General features: G+C 41.0%; 1 protein-coding gene across 8 annotated transcripts in view; it reads left to right on the forward strand.

The window, feature by feature from the left end:
* Window positions 1–18,437, forward strand: part of SLC25A26 (solute carrier family 25 member 26) — a 139,386-nt gene that overhangs the window by 109,352 nt on the left and 11,597 nt on the right. For 3 of the 8 annotated variants that reach the window (XM_030307191.2, XM_030307188.2, XM_030307192.2), the window contains one exon: window positions 16,735–16,804. The exons of the other annotated variants lie outside the window; for them this stretch is intronic. In XM_030307191.2, coding sequence (XP_030163051.1) covers window positions 16,735–16,804 — 70 coding nt within the window. The remainder of the gene's footprint in view (window positions 1–16,734; window positions 16,805–18,437) is intronic. 8 annotated transcript variants of the gene reach the window in all.

Raw genomic sequence — 18,437 nt, forward strand, 5'->3', positions numbered from 1 at the left:
CCCTTCTTCATCTCTTGTTACAGCCTTTAATTTAAAGTCTAGTTTGTCTGATATAAGTATGGCTACTCCAGCTTTCTTTTGGCTTCCAGTAGCATGATAAATAGTTCTCCATCCCCTCACTCTCAATCTAAAGGTGTCCTCAGGTCTAAAATGAGTCTCTTGTAGACAGCAAATAGATGGGTCTTGTTTTTTTATCCATTCTGATACCCTATGTCTTTTGGTTGGCGCATTTAATCCATTTACATTCACTGTTATTATAGAAAGATATGGGTTTAGAGTCACTGTGATGTCTGTAGGTGTCATGCTTGTAGTGATGTCTCTGGTACTTTGTCTCACAGGATCCCCCTTAGGAACTCTTGTAGGGCTGGTTTAGTGGTGATGAATTCCTTCAGTTTTTGTTTGTTTGGGAAGACCTTTATCTCTCCTTCTATTCTAAATGACAGACTTGCTGGATAAAGGATTCTCGGCTGCATATTTTTTCTGTTTAACACACTGAAGATCTCGTGCCAATCCTTTCTGGCCTGCCAAGTTTCAAAACAGAGATCAGTCACGAGTCTTATAGGTCTCCCTTTATATGTGAGGGCACGTTTATCCCTAGCTGCTTTTAGAATTTTCTCTTTATCCTTGTATTTTGCCAGTTTCACTATGATACGTCGTGCAGAAGATCGATTCAAGTTACATCTGAAGGGAGTTCTCTGTGCCTCTTGGACTTCACTGCCTTTTTCCTTCCCCAGATCCGGGAAGTTCTCAGCTATTATTTCTTCAAGTACACCTTCAGCACCTTTCCCTCTCTCTTCCTTCTCTGGAATTCCAATTATGCATATATTATTTCTCTTTAGTGCATCACTTAGTTCTCTAATTTTCCCCTCCTGGGTTTTTTTTTATCTCTCTTTTTCTCAGCTTCTTCTTTTTCCATAATTTTATCTTCTAGTTCACCTATTCTCTCCTCTGCCTCTTCAATCCAAGCCGTGGTTGTCTCCATTTTATTTTGTAACTCGTTGATAGCATTTTTTAGCTCCTCCTGGCTGTTCCTTAGTCCCTTGATCTCTAGCAAGAGATTCTCTGCTGTCCTTTATACTGTTTTCAAGCCCAGCGATTAATTTTATGACTATTAATCTCAATTCACTTTGTGTTATATTTAAATCGTTTTTGATCAGTTCATTAGCTGTTGTTATTTCCTGGACGTTTTTCTGAGGGGAATTCTTCCATTTCGTCATTTGGGATAGTCCCTGGAGTGGTGCGGGACTGCTGGGCACTTCCCCTGTGCCGTCTTGAATAACTAGCGTTGGTGGGCGGGGCTGCAGTCAGACCTGATGTCTGCCCCCAGCCCACCGCTGGGGCCACAGTCAGACTGGTGTGTGCCTTCTCTTCCCCTCTCCTAGGGGCGGGACTCACTGTGGGGTGGCGTGGCCCGTCTGGGCTACTTGCACACTGCCAGGCTTGTGGTGCTGGGGGTCTGGCGTATTAGCCGGGGTGGATCGGCAAGGTGCACGGGGGCAGGAAGGGCAGGCTCAGCTTGCTTTTCCTTCGGAGATCTGCTTCGGGAGGGGCCCTGTGGCACCGGGAGGGAGTCAGACCCCCCGGAGGGATGGATCCGCACAAGCACAGCTTTGGGTGTTTGCGTGGTGCAAGCAAGTTCCCTGGCAGGAACCGATTCCCTTTGGGATTTTGGCTGGGGGATGGGCGAGGGAGATGGTGCTGGCGAGCGCCTTTGTTCCCTGCCAAGCTGAGCTCTGTCGTCTGGGGCTCAACAACTCTCCCTCCCATTGTCCTCCCGTTCTCCGAGCAGAGCTGTTAGCTTATAACCTTCCAGATGTCAAGTCCCTCTTGCTGTCGGAACACACTCCGTCTGGCCCCTCCGCTTTTGCCAGCCAGACTTGGGGGCTCTGCTTGGCCAGCAGGCCGCCCCTCTGCCCCGGCTCCCTCCCGCCAGTCCGTGGAGCGCGCACCGCCTCGCCGCCCTTCCTACCCTCTTCCGTGGGTCTCTCGTCTGCGCTTGGCTCCGGAGACTCCGTTCTGCTAATCCTTTGGCGGTTTTCTGGGTTATTTAGGCAGGTGTAGGTGGAATCTAAGTGATCAGTAGGATGCGTGGTAAGCCCAGCGTCCTCCTACGCTGCCATCTTGCCAGGATCCTCTCAGGTGAACCAGTTCAGAACAGAACTTTTGGCTTTCATTCTGCTTGTCTCTAGCCGGTCTTCCTGTGTTGACCCCCTCTCAGTAAATGGCACAAGTATCTGCTGCTAGCTAAAGTATAAAGCTGGGAGTTACTCCATAGTTCTCCGTTCCTCCCATCCCGATAACCCAGCCCGTCATCAAGTCCACTGCTCTCATTGAGGCCTCGGACTCGCCTTTTGTCTCATTTGGCACTTTGGCTCCTCAGAAGGTCCCCCTGATTCCATTCTTGCTTCTCTAAAATGTGTTCTTTTCACAGCAGCCAGGGTGATCTTTTAAAGAAATCAATCAAGTCATACCACTGTCCCTTAAACCCATCGGTGGCATCTCTTTGAAAGAAGAATAAGATGTAGAGTTTAAGCTATGGCTGACACTGTTCCTGTGTCCTCTGGCCCCCTCCTGTGTCACCCACCTCCTGCCACCCACCCACTAACCACACTGCAGCCACAGTGTCTCCACTTACTGCTGGCCTTCCTTCGGTTCTTTGTGGGCTGCTCACCTGGGGTGTTGCTTAACCCAGGACCCTTACATTTGTTGTGCCGTCTGCCATAAACGCTCTTCTAACATCGTCACTGAGCACTACTCAGTAGTAGTGAGCCTGCTGCATGTCAGGAACTTCTCGGCTTGGGGATAGCATGGTAAAGAGGACAGATGACAGTCCCTCTTCCTCACTGAGCTTCCATTCTAGGTCTTTCCCTAGGCTTTTCTCCTGGCCAGCTCCTTCTCCTTCCCCAGGCCTTAGGCCATATGTCACCAGAGAGAGGACTTCCCTTTCCACCCCTCTTTGGAGGAAGACCTTCTCATCTTCCCTCCTCAGGAACCATAGCCCCTGTTTATTCCCTTCCTAGCACTTTAATAAAATTTGTTCAGTTAGGACCTTGTATCACCTGAATACTTAAAAAACATATCTGTTGTGTGTTGAGCAGATACTATGTGCCAGGCACTGGGCTAAGTAAGCACTACACGTTCATTAGCATCTGATTCACATCACCCACAACCTGGGGTGGGAGGCCTTGTTGTCTGCATTAAGACAAGGAAAGGGGCTCAGAGAGGTTGTCTTCATCTGTAATCCAAGCCTCAGTTTCCTGTCCAGCACCCTTTTACTGTGTTAACATTGTTAATGATAGTAACTGTAGTAATACCATAATACCCAACATTTCTCTAAGTTACAATGCACCAGGAGCCATGATAACCACTTTCCACGGATTATCTCCTATTCAAATTGCATTGATTCCTTAACTTGATAGTATAAAGATTAAAAACACTGGCTGGCATATTTCTTAGATAGACTCTCCCAAGCATCTGTGGTTCTCCTGTCCTTGGGCAGGGATTCAACAGTGTTCGCTTCAGAAGTCAGCCCTGTGACCGGCCAAGGGTGAGCACAGGTAGTTTATGGTAATGAGAAAAGCCAGACCACATTTTTCTGTGTGTTTGTGTTTAATTTCTTGTAGTTCTTCGCTTATTGGAGGAAGGAATTTTGTCTTCTGATTGTTTATATATATGTTTATGTTGTTAATAGTTCTTTTACACAGCAGGTGTCTGTAACGATTTACTAATTGAAGTTTGGCATTCTTTCTTTTTCAAATTCAGTGCAGAGTTGGATAATATATATATTAACTGTTTCATTTATAATGAGTTTCTTTTAGAAGTATGTCCACCACTATAGCATACGGGTTTACTCTTACTGAGCTTTAGGTCAACAATAAGCATATTTTGGAAGGATATGATAAAATTCCCTGTAAGAATGTCACATTTTTTGTATTAACTGAATATTTAACAGAAGTAGCAGTGTAGTTTAGAGGATTGTTAAGAATGTGGTCTGGTCTAAACAGGCTTCTAGCCACAAGGTGTTACAAAGTTGCAAAGCACTAACTAGAAGAAATGCAAGCTTTAAGTTCAGATGCAACTGTTGAAGTAAAATGAAAATAAAATAATTTTGGTTATGTAAGACTGTGACACCATGCTGATGATTTTGTAAGCTGAAATCTTAGCTTTGTATTAGAAATCTGGTCAGGGGATTATTCTTTGAGTTATAGTACAATGTATAAAGTCGTCACTTAGATTTTTGATGGTATACTTCAAGTGTTTTTAGAAGTTAGTACTTTAGAAAAACCTGGTTTTATTCAAGTGGAAGAGTAAATAACTTGTTTATTCTTGATTCTTATTTTGATAACACTTAAAATGTCTATCACCATATTCCAACCCACGACAAAATTCTACACCTTTTAAAAATCTGAGTAATGGTTTAGGGGAGCCTGGGTGGCTCATTCGGTTAAGTGTGCAACTTTGGCTGAGGTCATGATCTCCCAGTTCGTGAGTTTGAGCCCCATGTCAGGTTCTGTGCTGACAGCTCAGAGCCTGGAGCCTGCTTCAGATTGTGTTTCCCTCTCTCTGTGCCCCTACCCCGCTCGGGCTCTGTCTCTGTCTCTCTCTGTCTCTCTCTCTCAAAAATAAACATTTAAAAAATTTAAAAAAATAATAGTAGTTTAGAAGATGCTCAGTGCTCATTGTCCTCATGTACACACTTTCATTTCTAGTGTCGTAATGGACATGTTTGGTCAAAACATAGATTGCTAATAAAGGCATGCTAAAGATTGAGAAGGGAAGGATAACAGATTTTGCTCTGTTTTACGTGTGTGTGTGTGTGTGTGATTTTTGCTACAAGCTTAGGGTAAGCTTGTACCCTAAATTAAATATATCAGTGTGGAAGAAAACACCTGAAAATAAGACCAAAGTATTTGTTGTATGTCCAGACCACCAGTTGAGTCAGAATGTAAGCAGCTGATAAGGATTTTAGCAAAATCGCAGAATGAAGCAGGCATCTTTGAACAATTCAAAAACTACAAGAACATCTGAATTCTTAATTTGCATCCTGGAAGATAAGAGACACTTTGTGCAAAAAAAAAAAAAAAAAAATCTTAGTGCCCTTTCATTAAATTTATAAAGTAATAGGTGACATTTTGTTGTTTCTAGGGCCACTCAGGTAGAGGGAGAGAGAGAGATCCTGTAATATGGGAGTTAGGAAAATAAAAACTTCCTCCTACTTTTAGGTGGGATTCCGTTTGTAAGCAAAATGTTTTGTAAGTTGTTGTTTTGTGTGGTTTGGCCAAGGCAGAGAGTGAAAAAGAGATGTTCAGGAACACTAAGTAGGGTGGAGGACTGGCCTCTTTAGCAGGGGCCCTGAGACAGTAGCTGGCAAGGTCGTGGCTTCTGGAGCTCTGACTTCCTCCCCCAGCCCTCCTGTGACCTGGGCACCCAGCTGCCCATCCATGGTAGCTACAGCGAGAGGCCACAGTGATGACGACACCACGCAGTTCCGTTCCTGAAGGTCAGATTTAAGCCTGCCTCATCAGTGCAACATCTTAGAGGGTAGGGGGTTAGGGTCCTTGGTCAAAAACAGTAAAAACCACGGCAGGATTCTTCCTTTGTCTTCTTTCTTTTTTACATTTATCTCCTCCCTGGGCAAGATAGTGACTGTAAGGAGATAAAGAGAATCAGTCCCTTAGAAGATGACTGTGTTGAGTCACGTTGCCTTTTTTGCTGAGACAAAGTGTGAGAAAAGAGGCGAGTTGACCATGCTTTAGTTTCATCAGATTATCACACATAGTACTTTAAAAATGCCTAGGGGCATGCATCCGGCTTCTGTTCAGGTCCTGATCTTGCAGTTTTGTGAGCCCGAGCCCCACATGGAGCTGTGTGCCGACAGCTCGGAGCTTGGAGCCTGCTTCAGATTCTGTGTCTCCCTCTCTCTCTCTACCTGCCCTCTCTCCCTGCTCATGATCTGTCTCTGTCTCTCATAAATAAACATTAAAAAAAAATTTTTTTTTAAATGCCTATAATGATTCCAGTTTCTTGGGAGTTTATATACCTTGCCAGTAGTTGACTTCAGAGGACCCATGTCTAGGTTCACATGAAGCCTCCTTTGAAAAATGAGAAAAAAGGAGGGAGCTTTGTTTTTGTTTTTTAAATTTGCTCTCTGGTTATTTGCGAGCATTTTTGGTGTTTGTTTAGTCTGTCTGGCTTCAGTATGCACTGGGATGGCGTTGCTGCTGCTCTGGTGTCTCTCTCGGCGGCCGTGCCCCGTTGATCAGAGCCCTGAGTCCAGCTGACCCTAAACAGAACCTTTGACCCACATAACAGCTCGCCGGAAAGCCTTGTCCACCTCCGTCAATTGGGAGTCCTGGAGGTGGAAACTGTTTGCCGTTCCCGGTCTGTGTGGTTCTCTGCCGGGCCAAGAATGAAAACTTGGGATTGTGATGTTTGGCCAGTTCTCGTCTTCCCCTGCTCTTTACACAGAGGTGAGGTTATCAAACACTAGGTTGTCGCTTTTCATCTAGGGAGCAGGCATTTGCCAGCCTTCTGTAAGGAACAGGGCAGGGCCTGTGGGGAAAGCAGTGAGGTCTCTCTCCTAGAGAGTTAGGGGTGAGATGAGACTGCTCATGAAGGTCAGTGAAAACAGTGACTCCTTACTGTGTATATTTTTCTGGTGCTGTTGAGGAAGGATGCTTGCCAGTATATTTGTTTCCAGCTACATGGGGCTTAGCAGTGCAGTCCCTCCGTTCTTTCATTTCACCCATAAAAATCTTTCAAAAATATTGTTCCTTAAATATAGTAAGCCAGGTGTGCGTTTGCAGGCAGAATTATTAAAAATAATCATACCTGTTTTTGTTGACTCCCAGTCAATATCATGAGCATGAGTTACCGTAATTTGTTTTATTTTAACTGTTACTCAGTGATATGTCTAGATATTGTTAACAGAACAGGACCCCTTTTCCCTACCCAAAACTGACAAGACATCCAGAGCCAGAAAACTCCGAGAGCACCCAATCAGAGGAAATGCCTCTCTAGTAAAACTTAGCCGCATTTACCCCGAATTAATACTTTTTAACTATAAAACCTCAATATTACTAAGCAACTCAGCATTTGAGCCCATCTTGATTTTGCTCAAGAATAATAAATGAGTTATTTATTACCTTTAATTACCAACACAGTCATTCATTAAAGACTTTGTTACAAATTCTTTGTATCTTCACCACCTTAACTTGTCTAGAAGTCAAGTATCTCAGTATCCCAACGAACCAAATAACAGTTTCACCAAAAACGAGTTAACATACCAGCCCACACAAAGTTGGTGCTTTGACACATCTGTGAATTGTTTCCATGCAGCCGCCATTATAGCTATAATTAACCTGTGTATTATAAATGATTCCTAATCATCAGTTAGGTACATCCACCTTCAGTTAGGAAAACTACTGTAGCCATTTGATGATGTTGCCAGAGCCATAGTATGGCAGAAGTGAGAGCTTGACTGTGGTCTCAATTGTATTTAGTAATGTTTTCGGTTTAAAACTTTGCTTTGGAGATCTCTTTTGAAGACATGTTGGTATATGACTACTTACAGAGAGATGATTCATTTAATTGGATAATAACAGGGTGCCTGGGTGGCTCAGTCGGTTGAGCATCCGACTTCGGCTCAGGTCATGATCTCCCAGTTTGTGGGTTTGAGCCCCGCATCAGGCTCTGTGCTGACAGCTCAGAGCCTGGAGCCTGCTTCAGCTTCTGTGTCTCCTTCTCTCTCTCTGCCCCTCCCCTGCTCATGCCCTGTCTCTCAAAAATAAATAAATGTTAAAAAAATTTTAATTGGATAATAACATTTTGAGCAGCTGTTGCTTTGTTTTTTAAAGTGTATGTTCCACAGTGGCCCTATCAGCTACAGTCTGGAGAGCGTTAGCGCATCTCTACTGTCGCCACAACATTCTGGTGGTGGACTCACAACACTAAGGCCTGCACAGAGGATTGTCTTTTGTTTCGTCTAAATAAATTGTCAGCTGAGGTTATTAATGTGGACTCAAGGAGATGATCCTGTACGCGTGCCTATCCTTGTACCCCCAAAAGCATTGGCAAAGTTTCATAAGCCTGCAGTACTGGAAGCTGCGTAACTACTTTCGAGTATGACAGCTGAGGTCCCAAACTGGGAGTTTTCCTGCACTAAAGCCAGAACACTTTTTTCGATTTGTTACTCATTTATAGGACAATAGTGTACATTCGGGTGGGTCTTTTGAAGTGAAAAACAAAGCCTTCTCTTCATGCTTCATACTATTATGCTCTAATAGAAAACACCTGACCCAGGCCTGCCCTCCTAGCCGTTTAATAGCACTGAACTTGGTGTTTGCTTTCTATCCTTTGAATGAATACTCAGGCTAGTAGCTGTTACTCTGGGGTTAGTGGCGGGGGGGGGGGGAATGCTTGGGAAAGCCAAATTACGTCATGCCGCTCTTCCTCTCATAGGCCTTGAGCCGTGAGTGAAGAATTGCTTGGGAAAGTAAGATGACCTACTTGTTTTCTTGTGCTACCAATAGGTATTCAGGATTCCTCGTGATATCCTAATGGATGATAGAAATAATGTTAATTTTAAAAAAGCTCATGTTAGGGGCGCCTGGGTGGCTCAGTCGGTTAAGCCTCTGACTTCAGCTCAGGTCATGATTTCACAGTTAGTGAGTTCGAGCCCCGCATCAGGCTCTGTGGTGACTGCTCAGAGCCTGGATCCTGCTTCGGATTCTGTCTCCCTCTCTCTCTGCTCCTCCCCTGCTCGTTCTCTCTCTCTCTCTCTCTCTCTCTCGGATTCTGTCTCCCTCTCTCTCTGCTTCTCCCCTGCTCGTTCTCTCTCTCTCTCTCTCCCCCTTCAAAAATAAAAAAATAAAATAATAAAAAATAAAAAAGCTCATGTTAAAAATGGCATATCTTTATAAACAGTATGAATGATGAAATTCGAAGTCTGTATGTGAGTAGTATTGTACCTACTTTAATCTCCTGTATTTTGTTGTACTATAGTCATTTAAGATGTCAACATTAGGGGAAGCTGGGTGAACGGTATATGGGAACCATATTATTTTTGCAACTTTTCTGTAAGGGTAAAATTTCTTCGAAGTGAAGTATCTAAGCTCTTGGAAATATTTTGTAATCAAGCTATGTTATGGAAACTTAATAAAAGTTATAGACACTAAGCTGTGAACCAGACTCCAGGCAGCTGTGAGGAAAATAGTGAGCAAAGGAGATGTTTTGCTCTTATGTAGAATCTTGTAGTTCTGCCATGAACATGCCTACCTGTTGTCACTTACCTTCCTAATCAGGAAACAACCATGTAAGCAACATTAAGAGTAATTTCTGCCTGTCTCATTACTTCCACTTGAAATTTCTCATTGACCTGAAATGGTAACAAATATGCATGGGTTCATCTGAAGATTTCAGTTTTTATTTGAAAAAGAAACAGGACATTGAATTGGGATAAATAAGCCAATATTAGGTAAAGGATGCCATCTGCTTTTTTAGTTTTACTTATTTTCGTACGCATCCTCTATCATAGGAGTGAGATTCCCAATACTATGGTTTTTCACATTTGGGCTCACTTTCTGCCCTCATCCCTACACTCCCTAGTCATTTATCTGCCTGCACGGTAACCATTAGACCTCCATGGAGGTGGAAGTACTTACTTAGGTTGAAAAATTATGGCAATTTAAATGTTTTGGTGTTCAGATAGGTCCTTAAAAAAAATCCTCCATTACAAACCCACATTATTTGAACAACTTGTACAGACATCACAATATTTTAATAACTTACATATTGTAATGTATTAGAAGGTGAGCTGTGTATGGTAGTGAGGAATCTTACAATGATGCATATATATTATCTTGTCTACAAGACACATGGCTTTGCGGGGAGCCACCAACCAGCTTCAGCTGTCTTGCTTACTGTCTCTCTGACCTTTGGCCAATTCCTTACAGTCATTTAGCGCCGCCCCCATACCTGTGTTTGCAGATCATAACATTTTCTAAAACTAAATAATATAAAATCTTTAGCATAGCTCCTGGAACATGCTAGGTGCTCAGCAAGTGGCAACTACTCTTGTCACCAGTAATCATTCCTACTGTTGCCTGCACTGTGTTTTTATTCCATTTTCCAGTCTACTCAAATTATTGAGAAGTCACTAGCAATAATATTTACGTTTCCACTGACTAACCTTTCCTGTCTTCCCAGCCAGTTTTTTGTGGATCTCAACCTTGTCGTCCCTGCACATGATGAACAAATTTGTCATTTCACAGTACTTTGGTAATTCATATGCAGTACTTTCTACCAGTCAGGTTTTTGTTGTTACTAGTGGTGGTGGTGCTTAGGAATTTTAAAGTAGTTCCCAAGTGAAACATTTGTACATAAATTGATCTTTTTAGCTTGGTCTCAATATTTTCCAAAGTTTTGTTGTTGTTTTTTTTCTTTTGAGACAATTCCTCATGAAAAAAAAATGCACTCCTCTTATGTAAAGCAAGTTGTTTTGGGCAGTGACAGAGTTTGTTCATTCGCTTGGGTATTTGAATAGCATTCCGGAAAAAATTATGGTCTGTATGTGGAAGTAAGGTGTCTTACAAATACCCTTCTGTTGTCCAGACAGCTCTAACTTGCAGGTTCAAGGCCTCTTCTTTCTATTCTGTACCAAAATGTCTCACCCGTTCCAGTTCTGCTGTTGTCTGTTTAAACGTTGGCTAGTTACTTAACTTCTCTGAGCCTCAACTTCCTTGTCTGTAAAATGAGGATAAAAAGGCACATCCCTCAGAAGAGTTGGAGGTAACGAGAGTTCATGTATGTAAAGTTCTCAGTGCGTGGAGCGTAAACAAGTTCCATGCAAGTGTTTGTAATTGTTCTTTCTGTCCTGTTCTGTGTCTGCCACTGAAACTTCTCACTGGATTCTAAACCCTCGGTTCTAGAGATTTTTTTTTTTTCAAATACAAAATGATTTCTTTATATGTTCTTAGACTAAATTATTCTGGCCAGGTGATAATGGAAAATTATGCTTATCTGTGGAGATTCTATTTTTAAATTGTGTCTTCAGCCATCTGAGTCTATTTTGGGCAAGTGCCCCCCCTCGCCCCCCCGCTGCCCCAACACAATTTTTTTTCCTCCTAGATTAGAGCAGGCACTTCTGTGAAGCCTTCTCCATCACCTGCCTTCTCTCTCTTAGAACCCTTTTCTGCCCACACCGTGCCCCTGTCAAATATTAGACCTAGGGACCGCTCTTCTGTTTTCCTTTGAAAAAAGTGCCTGATAGCCAGTAGCTACTCCGTAAATGTTGAATTTATGAATTACATAACATTTTTGGTTTTTTTCCTTCTTCTGTATGACCTGTAATTCACATCTTATTATTTGTCCTTTATTACTGGTTATAAAGTCAGCATTATTAGTGTATTTTCAGTTTGTTTGGAGTAAACTTCTGCTCTTTGGAGCTCTTGAAGATACCAGTAGATTAATTGAGGATGACCTTCAGTCATCACTAAAGTCCAGTTTATGTTTAATTTTCCTGTTCTAAAAAGTCAGCAAATTAAGTCATGGTGTTAAAACTGGCTTTTGCCTGATAAAATGCTCATTCTTCCACCTCTAAAGTAAAAAGATAATAGGGGTGCCTGGCTGGCTCAGTCGGTTAAGCGTCTGACTTCAGCTCAGGTCATGATCTCGCAGTTTGTGAGGTCGAGCCCTGTGTCGGGCTGTGTGCTGACAGCTCAGAGCCTGGAGCCTGCTTTGGATTCTGTTGTCTCTCTCTCTCTCTCTCTGCCCCTCCCCTGCTCACGGTCTGTCTCTGTCTCAAAAATAAGTGAACATTAGAAATGAAAAAAAAAAGATAATGTTCTTTTTTGGTTTCTTCTGGTGCCACCAGTGCTTGTATGAATTATGGAGAAAATAATGCTTTCCACAGAAGCACAGAGATATTCGCAAACATTAAAGCATGTACTAGAAAAGTACCAAGTACTACACTCAGTGGCAAGGCTATCTTCAGAAAGCTACGTGTGATAAAATATTTTTTAGCTTCTCTGTTTCCATCAGAAGTTTACAAAAATGTATTTGGCTGCTGTGCCCTTAGGCTAGTGAATTTAATAAATACACTTTTTAAGTAATCATTCTCATTAAGCAGAAGGAAATGTTGGGAGCCCTCTGATACCACACGTTGTTATATATTTAATAAAGTAATTTGCATACTTAAGCATGTGACTTAAGAAAAGTTGTTAGCTGATTTCAGACTATATTACAAAGCTATAGTAATTAAAACAACAAGATATTGGCATAAAACCTGTGTGTGTGTGTGTGTGTGTGTGTGTGTGTGTGTGTGTGTGTGTAATTTATGACAAAGAAGGCAAGAATATACAATGGGGCAATGACAAGTGTCTTCAATAAATGGTGCTGGGAAAACTGGTTAGCCACATGCACAGGAATGAAACTGGACCACTTTCTTAAATCATACCCAAAAATGAACTCAAAATGGATTAAGGACTTGAACATAAGGCCTGAAACCATAAGACTCCTAGAAGAAAATGTAAGCTCCTTTGACATAGATCTTGGCAGTGGTTTTTTGAATCTGACCCCAAAAGCAAAAGCAATAAAGGCAAATGTAAACAAGCGGGATTACATCAAACTAAAAAGATTCTGCAAGCAGAGGACATAGGCAACCTACTGAATAGGAGAAATTATTTGCAAATCATATCTGTTAAGGGGCTAGTATCAAAATACATAAACAATTCATAAAGCTCAACAGCAAACAAACCATTTGATTTAAAAATGGGTGAAAGATCTGAATAGACATTTTTCCAAAGAAGACATACATGACCAACAGGTACACGAAAAGGTGTTCAGCATCACTAATACTAATCTTCATGGAAATGAAAGAACCACAATGAGATATCACCTTACACCTGTCAGAGTGGCTGTCATCAAAAAGATAAGAAATAACAAGTGTTGGCAAGGATGTGGAAAAAAGGGAGCCCTTGTGCACTGTTGCTGGGAACGTAAATTGGTGCAGCTCCTGTAGAAAACTGTATGGAGATGTCTCAAAAAATTAAAAATAGAACTGCCATGTCATCCAGCAATCCCACTTCTGGGTACTTACATTAAGGAAGTAAAAACACCAACTTGAAAAGATACCTACATCCCTGTGTTCAGTGCAGCATTGTTTATTATAGTAAAGATAGGAAACACTCTAAGCATCCATTGACAGGTGAATGGATAAAGAAATTAGGATATACATACACACAATGGAGTATCATTCAGCCATCAAAAAGTATGAAATCTTGCCTTGCCATTTGTGACAGCATGTATGGACCTTCAGGGAAGTATGCTAAGTGAAATAAATATGAGAAAGACAAATACTGCATGATCTCTCTCTCTCTTTTTAATGTTTATTTTTGAGAGAGAGAGTGTGAGCATGGGAGGGGCAGAGAGAGAGGGAGAGACAGAATCTGAAGCAGGCTCCAGGCTCTGAGCTGTCCACAGAGACCCCAATGTGGGGCTTGAATTCACGAACTGTGAGATCATGACCTCAGCCAAAGTCAGATGCATAAGTGACTGAGCCACCCAGGCATCCTTGTATGTATGATCTCTTTCATGTGGAGTCTAAAAAACATATATATATATTCATAGGTATGGTGAACAGCTGGATGGTTGGTAGGGGTGGGGGATTACTGAATGAAAGGGATCCAGAGCATAAAAGAAAAAGCATAAATCACACATAAAAATTGTTGAAATTGACCAAATAGGGCCATATATGTCTTTATTTATTTATATGGCATCTTCCCCATTTCTGTAGCAGCCTTCTCAATATTCTAGATATAACATCACTGGGGAAATATTGAGAGTAGGAAATTAGTACCAACTTTGGTGTTTTTCTTTCAATTGTGATATATTTGATTGTCTCTAAAAATGTCATGCCACCATCACTTGGTCATTTATATTATTCTAATTATTTTAATAAATATATTCAAGAAATCTTTTTTTCTAATATTTGTCATCATTACTGAATTGCATACCAGTAGGTTAGAGTTCCTACCCAGTGCATTAAGGCAAGAAAAAGAAATAGAAGGCAGTAATCCATATTGGAAAGAAGAAGTGAAATTATGTTTATTCACAGATGATACAATAATGGATGTAGAAAATTTGAGGAAATCTACAGAGAAGCTATTAGAATGGATAAATTTAGCAAGGTGGCAGTATACAAAATCACTACATAAAAATCAATTATATTTCTACATTTTAGCAGCAATCAGAAGCTGAAGTTCCTAAGGCAGTACCATTTACAAGAGTGTCAAAATATTAAATACTTACGGATACTTGGGGATAGACCTCAAAATACAAGTCCAAAACATATACACTGAAAATTATAAAAACACTTTTGAGAGAAAATAATGGAGACGTAAGTAAATGGAGAGATATGCCATAAATATTTATGGGTCAGAAACTCACTTTTACCAATACCTCCATTCTCCAAAATGATCTGTATATTTAATGCAATTCAGGTCCAAATCTCAGCAGACTGTTTTGTAGAAATTGATAAGCTGATTCTCAAATTCATATGGAAATGTAAAGAACCTGGAATAGTAAGAACAATTTTGAAAAAGAACAATACTGGAGAGTATTCCATGATCTCAAGATTTACTGAACACCTGTAGTAGTAAAGGTAGTATCCAGTTGGTGTTAAAATAGATCTATAGATTGGAGCAGAATACAGTCTAGAAGTAGACTCACACATAAATGGACAACAGATTTTTGAAAAAAGTGGGAAATTAGTTAATTGGAGAAAGGATAGTCTTCTTGCTGGAACAATTAAATACTCATAGGTTAAAAACATAACAAAGGAACCTCAATCCTTACCTTGCAGCATACATAAAAACTAACTCAAAATGAATGGTAGCTCTAAAAGTAAAACCTAAAGACCAAACATTTCTAGGAGAAAACATAGGTGAAGTATCTTTGTGGCCTGAGTTAGACAAAGATTTCTTGTATGTGTCACCAAAGCGTGATCTAGGTCTAGGAGAAAATATTTGCAAATGACTTTGATCTGGAATGCATAAAGAACTCTCAAAACTCAGTAATTAAAAAACCCAGACGATTCACTGAAAATGTGCAAAACATTTGAACAGACACTTCACGAAAGGAGATTGAGGGGTGGCATAAATGTACATGAAAAGAAGCTCAACATCATTAGTCATTGGGAAAATATGAATTAAGACTACAGTGACATACTTCTACACACCTATTAGAATGGTTAAAATTTTAAAGTACCAGTAATACTGTGGGTAAGGATGTGGAGAAATTGGAACTGGTCAGAATGTAAAATGCTACAAGCAACTTGGAAAGTGATTTTGTAGTTTCTTAGCATGTTAAACGTATTCTTAGAATGAGATCCATCTATTGTACCCCTGAGTATTTCCCCAGGAGAAATGAAGGCATGTGTCTGTATAGAGCCATACATATAAATGTATGGCTTTTATTTTAGCCATCATAATGGCTTTATTTATAATAGCTAACAGTTGCAAAAATCCCAAATGTGCCTCAGTAAGCAGAAACCTCTTGTAGCTATATAATGCAATATTATTTAGGAGTTAAACAGGAACGAAGTATTGATGTACACAATAACATGGATGAATCTTACAAAAATTCTGAAGATAAGAATCCAGGTTAAAAAAAAATGAATGTCCAATTACCTTTACATAAAATTCTAGAAAAAGCAAACTAATCTAGAACGACATCACATTGTGTAGGGGGGTGGCGAGGAAAGTCAGGAAAGAGGAATGGCAGAGAAAGCTTTTGGGGGTGATGGACATATTCACTATCTAATTATGGCAGTGTGTGTGTGCGCACATGTGTGTGTCAGAGAAAGAAAACAAGTTGCATACTGTAAATATGTGTAGCTTGTTGGATCCCTACTTAAAACTCAGTAAAGTAAAACAAAAGCAAAAAGAAAGAACAGAATGCAGGCTGTGCTGTTAGAAAGCCTAATAAGTAAAAGGCGGGTAGTAAGTAACAGGGCCCAACTGTTAAGGTTGTTGTGAGGAGTATTAACACATGTTCAGAGACGAGACCAGTGCCTGATTCATCCAATGTGTGTTCTCCATCCGATGTGACTGCATCTTGTCTCTACTGGATCAGCAGCTCTTGGTGAGCAAGGCACCATGTCTCTGCCATCATTTTGCCTAGTTGGAAACTTGGAATGAGTGTTTATTTGTATAATCTTCAATTTATTTCATGAAAAGTGCAAAAAATGTTTTGATGAATTTAAAATCCCTGCATAAGTAACAGAATTCACATCCTTCAGACATGGGCAGTATGGATAAAGACTGAGAGAAAAACCCAGAGGAATATGGCAGACAGACACTGCTGTGGACTCATTTGTGAATTATGTTATTTATATGTTGAGAATCAGAGGGGAAATATTTAAAATGTTACCTTGTCTTAGAGATCTATCTTTATTTTTATTTGTACTCGTATACACAAATGTGTGTAGATCATGCACATTTCCTGAAAATTGTTTCCTTCGAGCACTCAAGTGTAGCTGTCACCCTTTTTTCTTTGACTTTTTTTTTTTTTTTTTAGAATGCAGTTAAGTCCTTGGGAAAATCGCTTATGTCATCAGTAAGGAATGTCACCAAAATAGCTTCTCACTTAAGTTCCCATCCCCAGAGCTAACCCACGGGAGGGTCCGATAAATTCAAATATTTAATAACTTGTCTTTTTCTTTCTCCTTACACACAGGCCCTCTGGTCCTGGAGGCAGGATCACGTGGTGGATTGTTGGCAGTCAGCAGTCTGTGGAGCTTTTGCAGGTGCAAGGGATTATATTATACTGGGAAAGACCAAAGGGGGGAGAAAAATGTGAAAATATTAACTATGCAAAAACAACATTCTTTAGAAATTCCAGATTGTTTAGATGAAGAGAGTTCCACTAGTTGTTTGAGAAAAGAGAGTGACTTCGGGGGCGGGGTGGAAACAAACCCTGCTAAAAAGGTGTCTGCTTGAAAGACAACCAATTTGTTTTTGACAAATTTTTCTTTCTCTTTTTATCTTTATTAAAGCCTTCACTCAGGCCCTTGGATTATCTCAAAGATGATTTATAAAGTCCTCTCTGGGAAGAGACTTGCCGTGGGTGCAGGGCTAAGTGTGCAGCTGTCTGCCTTGAGCAGTGCTTTGGGGGTTTCAGTGATTCCTGCAGAAGGCAATGATTCACGGTTCGTGTGACATGTTTGACAGCACCACAGATTAACTAGTGTCAGGAGGGCCGAGGCTGCTCAGCAAACTTACCGAAGGCTCAACTGCTCTGTGGAGAAAATACGGAGATCTAAACATCTGGCCGTTTTCCAGGCATTAAACCAAGAGCAAAGTGACAGTGTGCAATAATAGTGTGTTATCCATCACTATGTCATGTGAATTTTCCAGTGAGGCTGTAATGAGGACTCGGGTGCTTTACACAATTGAAGAAGTGATAGGCTTAGCAGTCTAAGAGAGAAGTGCATCTTGCTGTTGCACATAAAGGTGAATTAGAATTACGGTTGAAATAAAGCAAAGTGGAGATGCGCCAGAAAACGTAAACTGCTAGTTTTGATGTGTAGCCAGTAAAGAGATAAGTAGTTTTAGGATGTCAGCTTTATTAGGAAATGATTCTTTTGCCATTTGTGTAATGGTTGTTGGATTGGGTTTTGGTTGTGGTGATTAGGAAAACAGAAAGCATGTATTTCATAGGATTCTTTATTAATAATTGGACCCATTTGACGTGTAGAATTGATAATCAAAAATAAGAATCTTACCTCTAGACATGAAACCGCCTCAAATGGATTATGATGGGTAATTGTTTCCACATGACCCTTCGTCATTAGCTGTGTTAAATGACTAGGTGGTCTTGATTCACTTTCCGGAGGTCAAGAGTCTTTACTCCCCAGTCCTTAAGTGAAATGTGTGGGGTTTTTTTTTGACTCCCTCCAGGGGACAAAGTAAGCATTACGGAACTTTGGTCATCCTGGATAAGGAAGGGCACTTCTTAAATTTAGCGCTTCCATAAAACCTCCACGTGTTGAAGTAAGAAGGGTATATTCTCCGGTCCCATTTCCGAAGTAGCTCATTCAAAGATTTGCTTACAAATGCACTGTTTCTAGTAAGGAAATTTACATTCACTACAATGCCTTTTTCCAAATAATGCTTTGTAATGAGTGCTAAGCAGTTAGATTAGTCAGAAGCGGGGAGGGAAGAACTAGTTATCAGCCATCCGCGGTGCGGTAGGATCCTTTCGGCCGGGCCCTTTCAGTCTGGGGGCTCCCCGGCGGAGTGTGGCCCAGCAGTCCTGTGCTCCGGTGACTGATGGACGCTTCATTGTGAAGCAGGGAAGGGACTTGGCCGGAGCAACATACCTGGTGTGGGCCAGCTTGCTGGACTTAAGAGAATTGTCAGGTCTCAGCTCTGCCCCCA

Source organism: Lynx canadensis, chromosome A2, assembly GCF_007474595.2.
Source record: "Lynx canadensis isolate LIC74 chromosome A2, mLynCan4.pri.v2, whole genome shotgun sequence".
NCBI lineage: Eukaryota > Metazoa > Chordata > Mammalia > Carnivora > Felidae > Lynx > Lynx canadensis.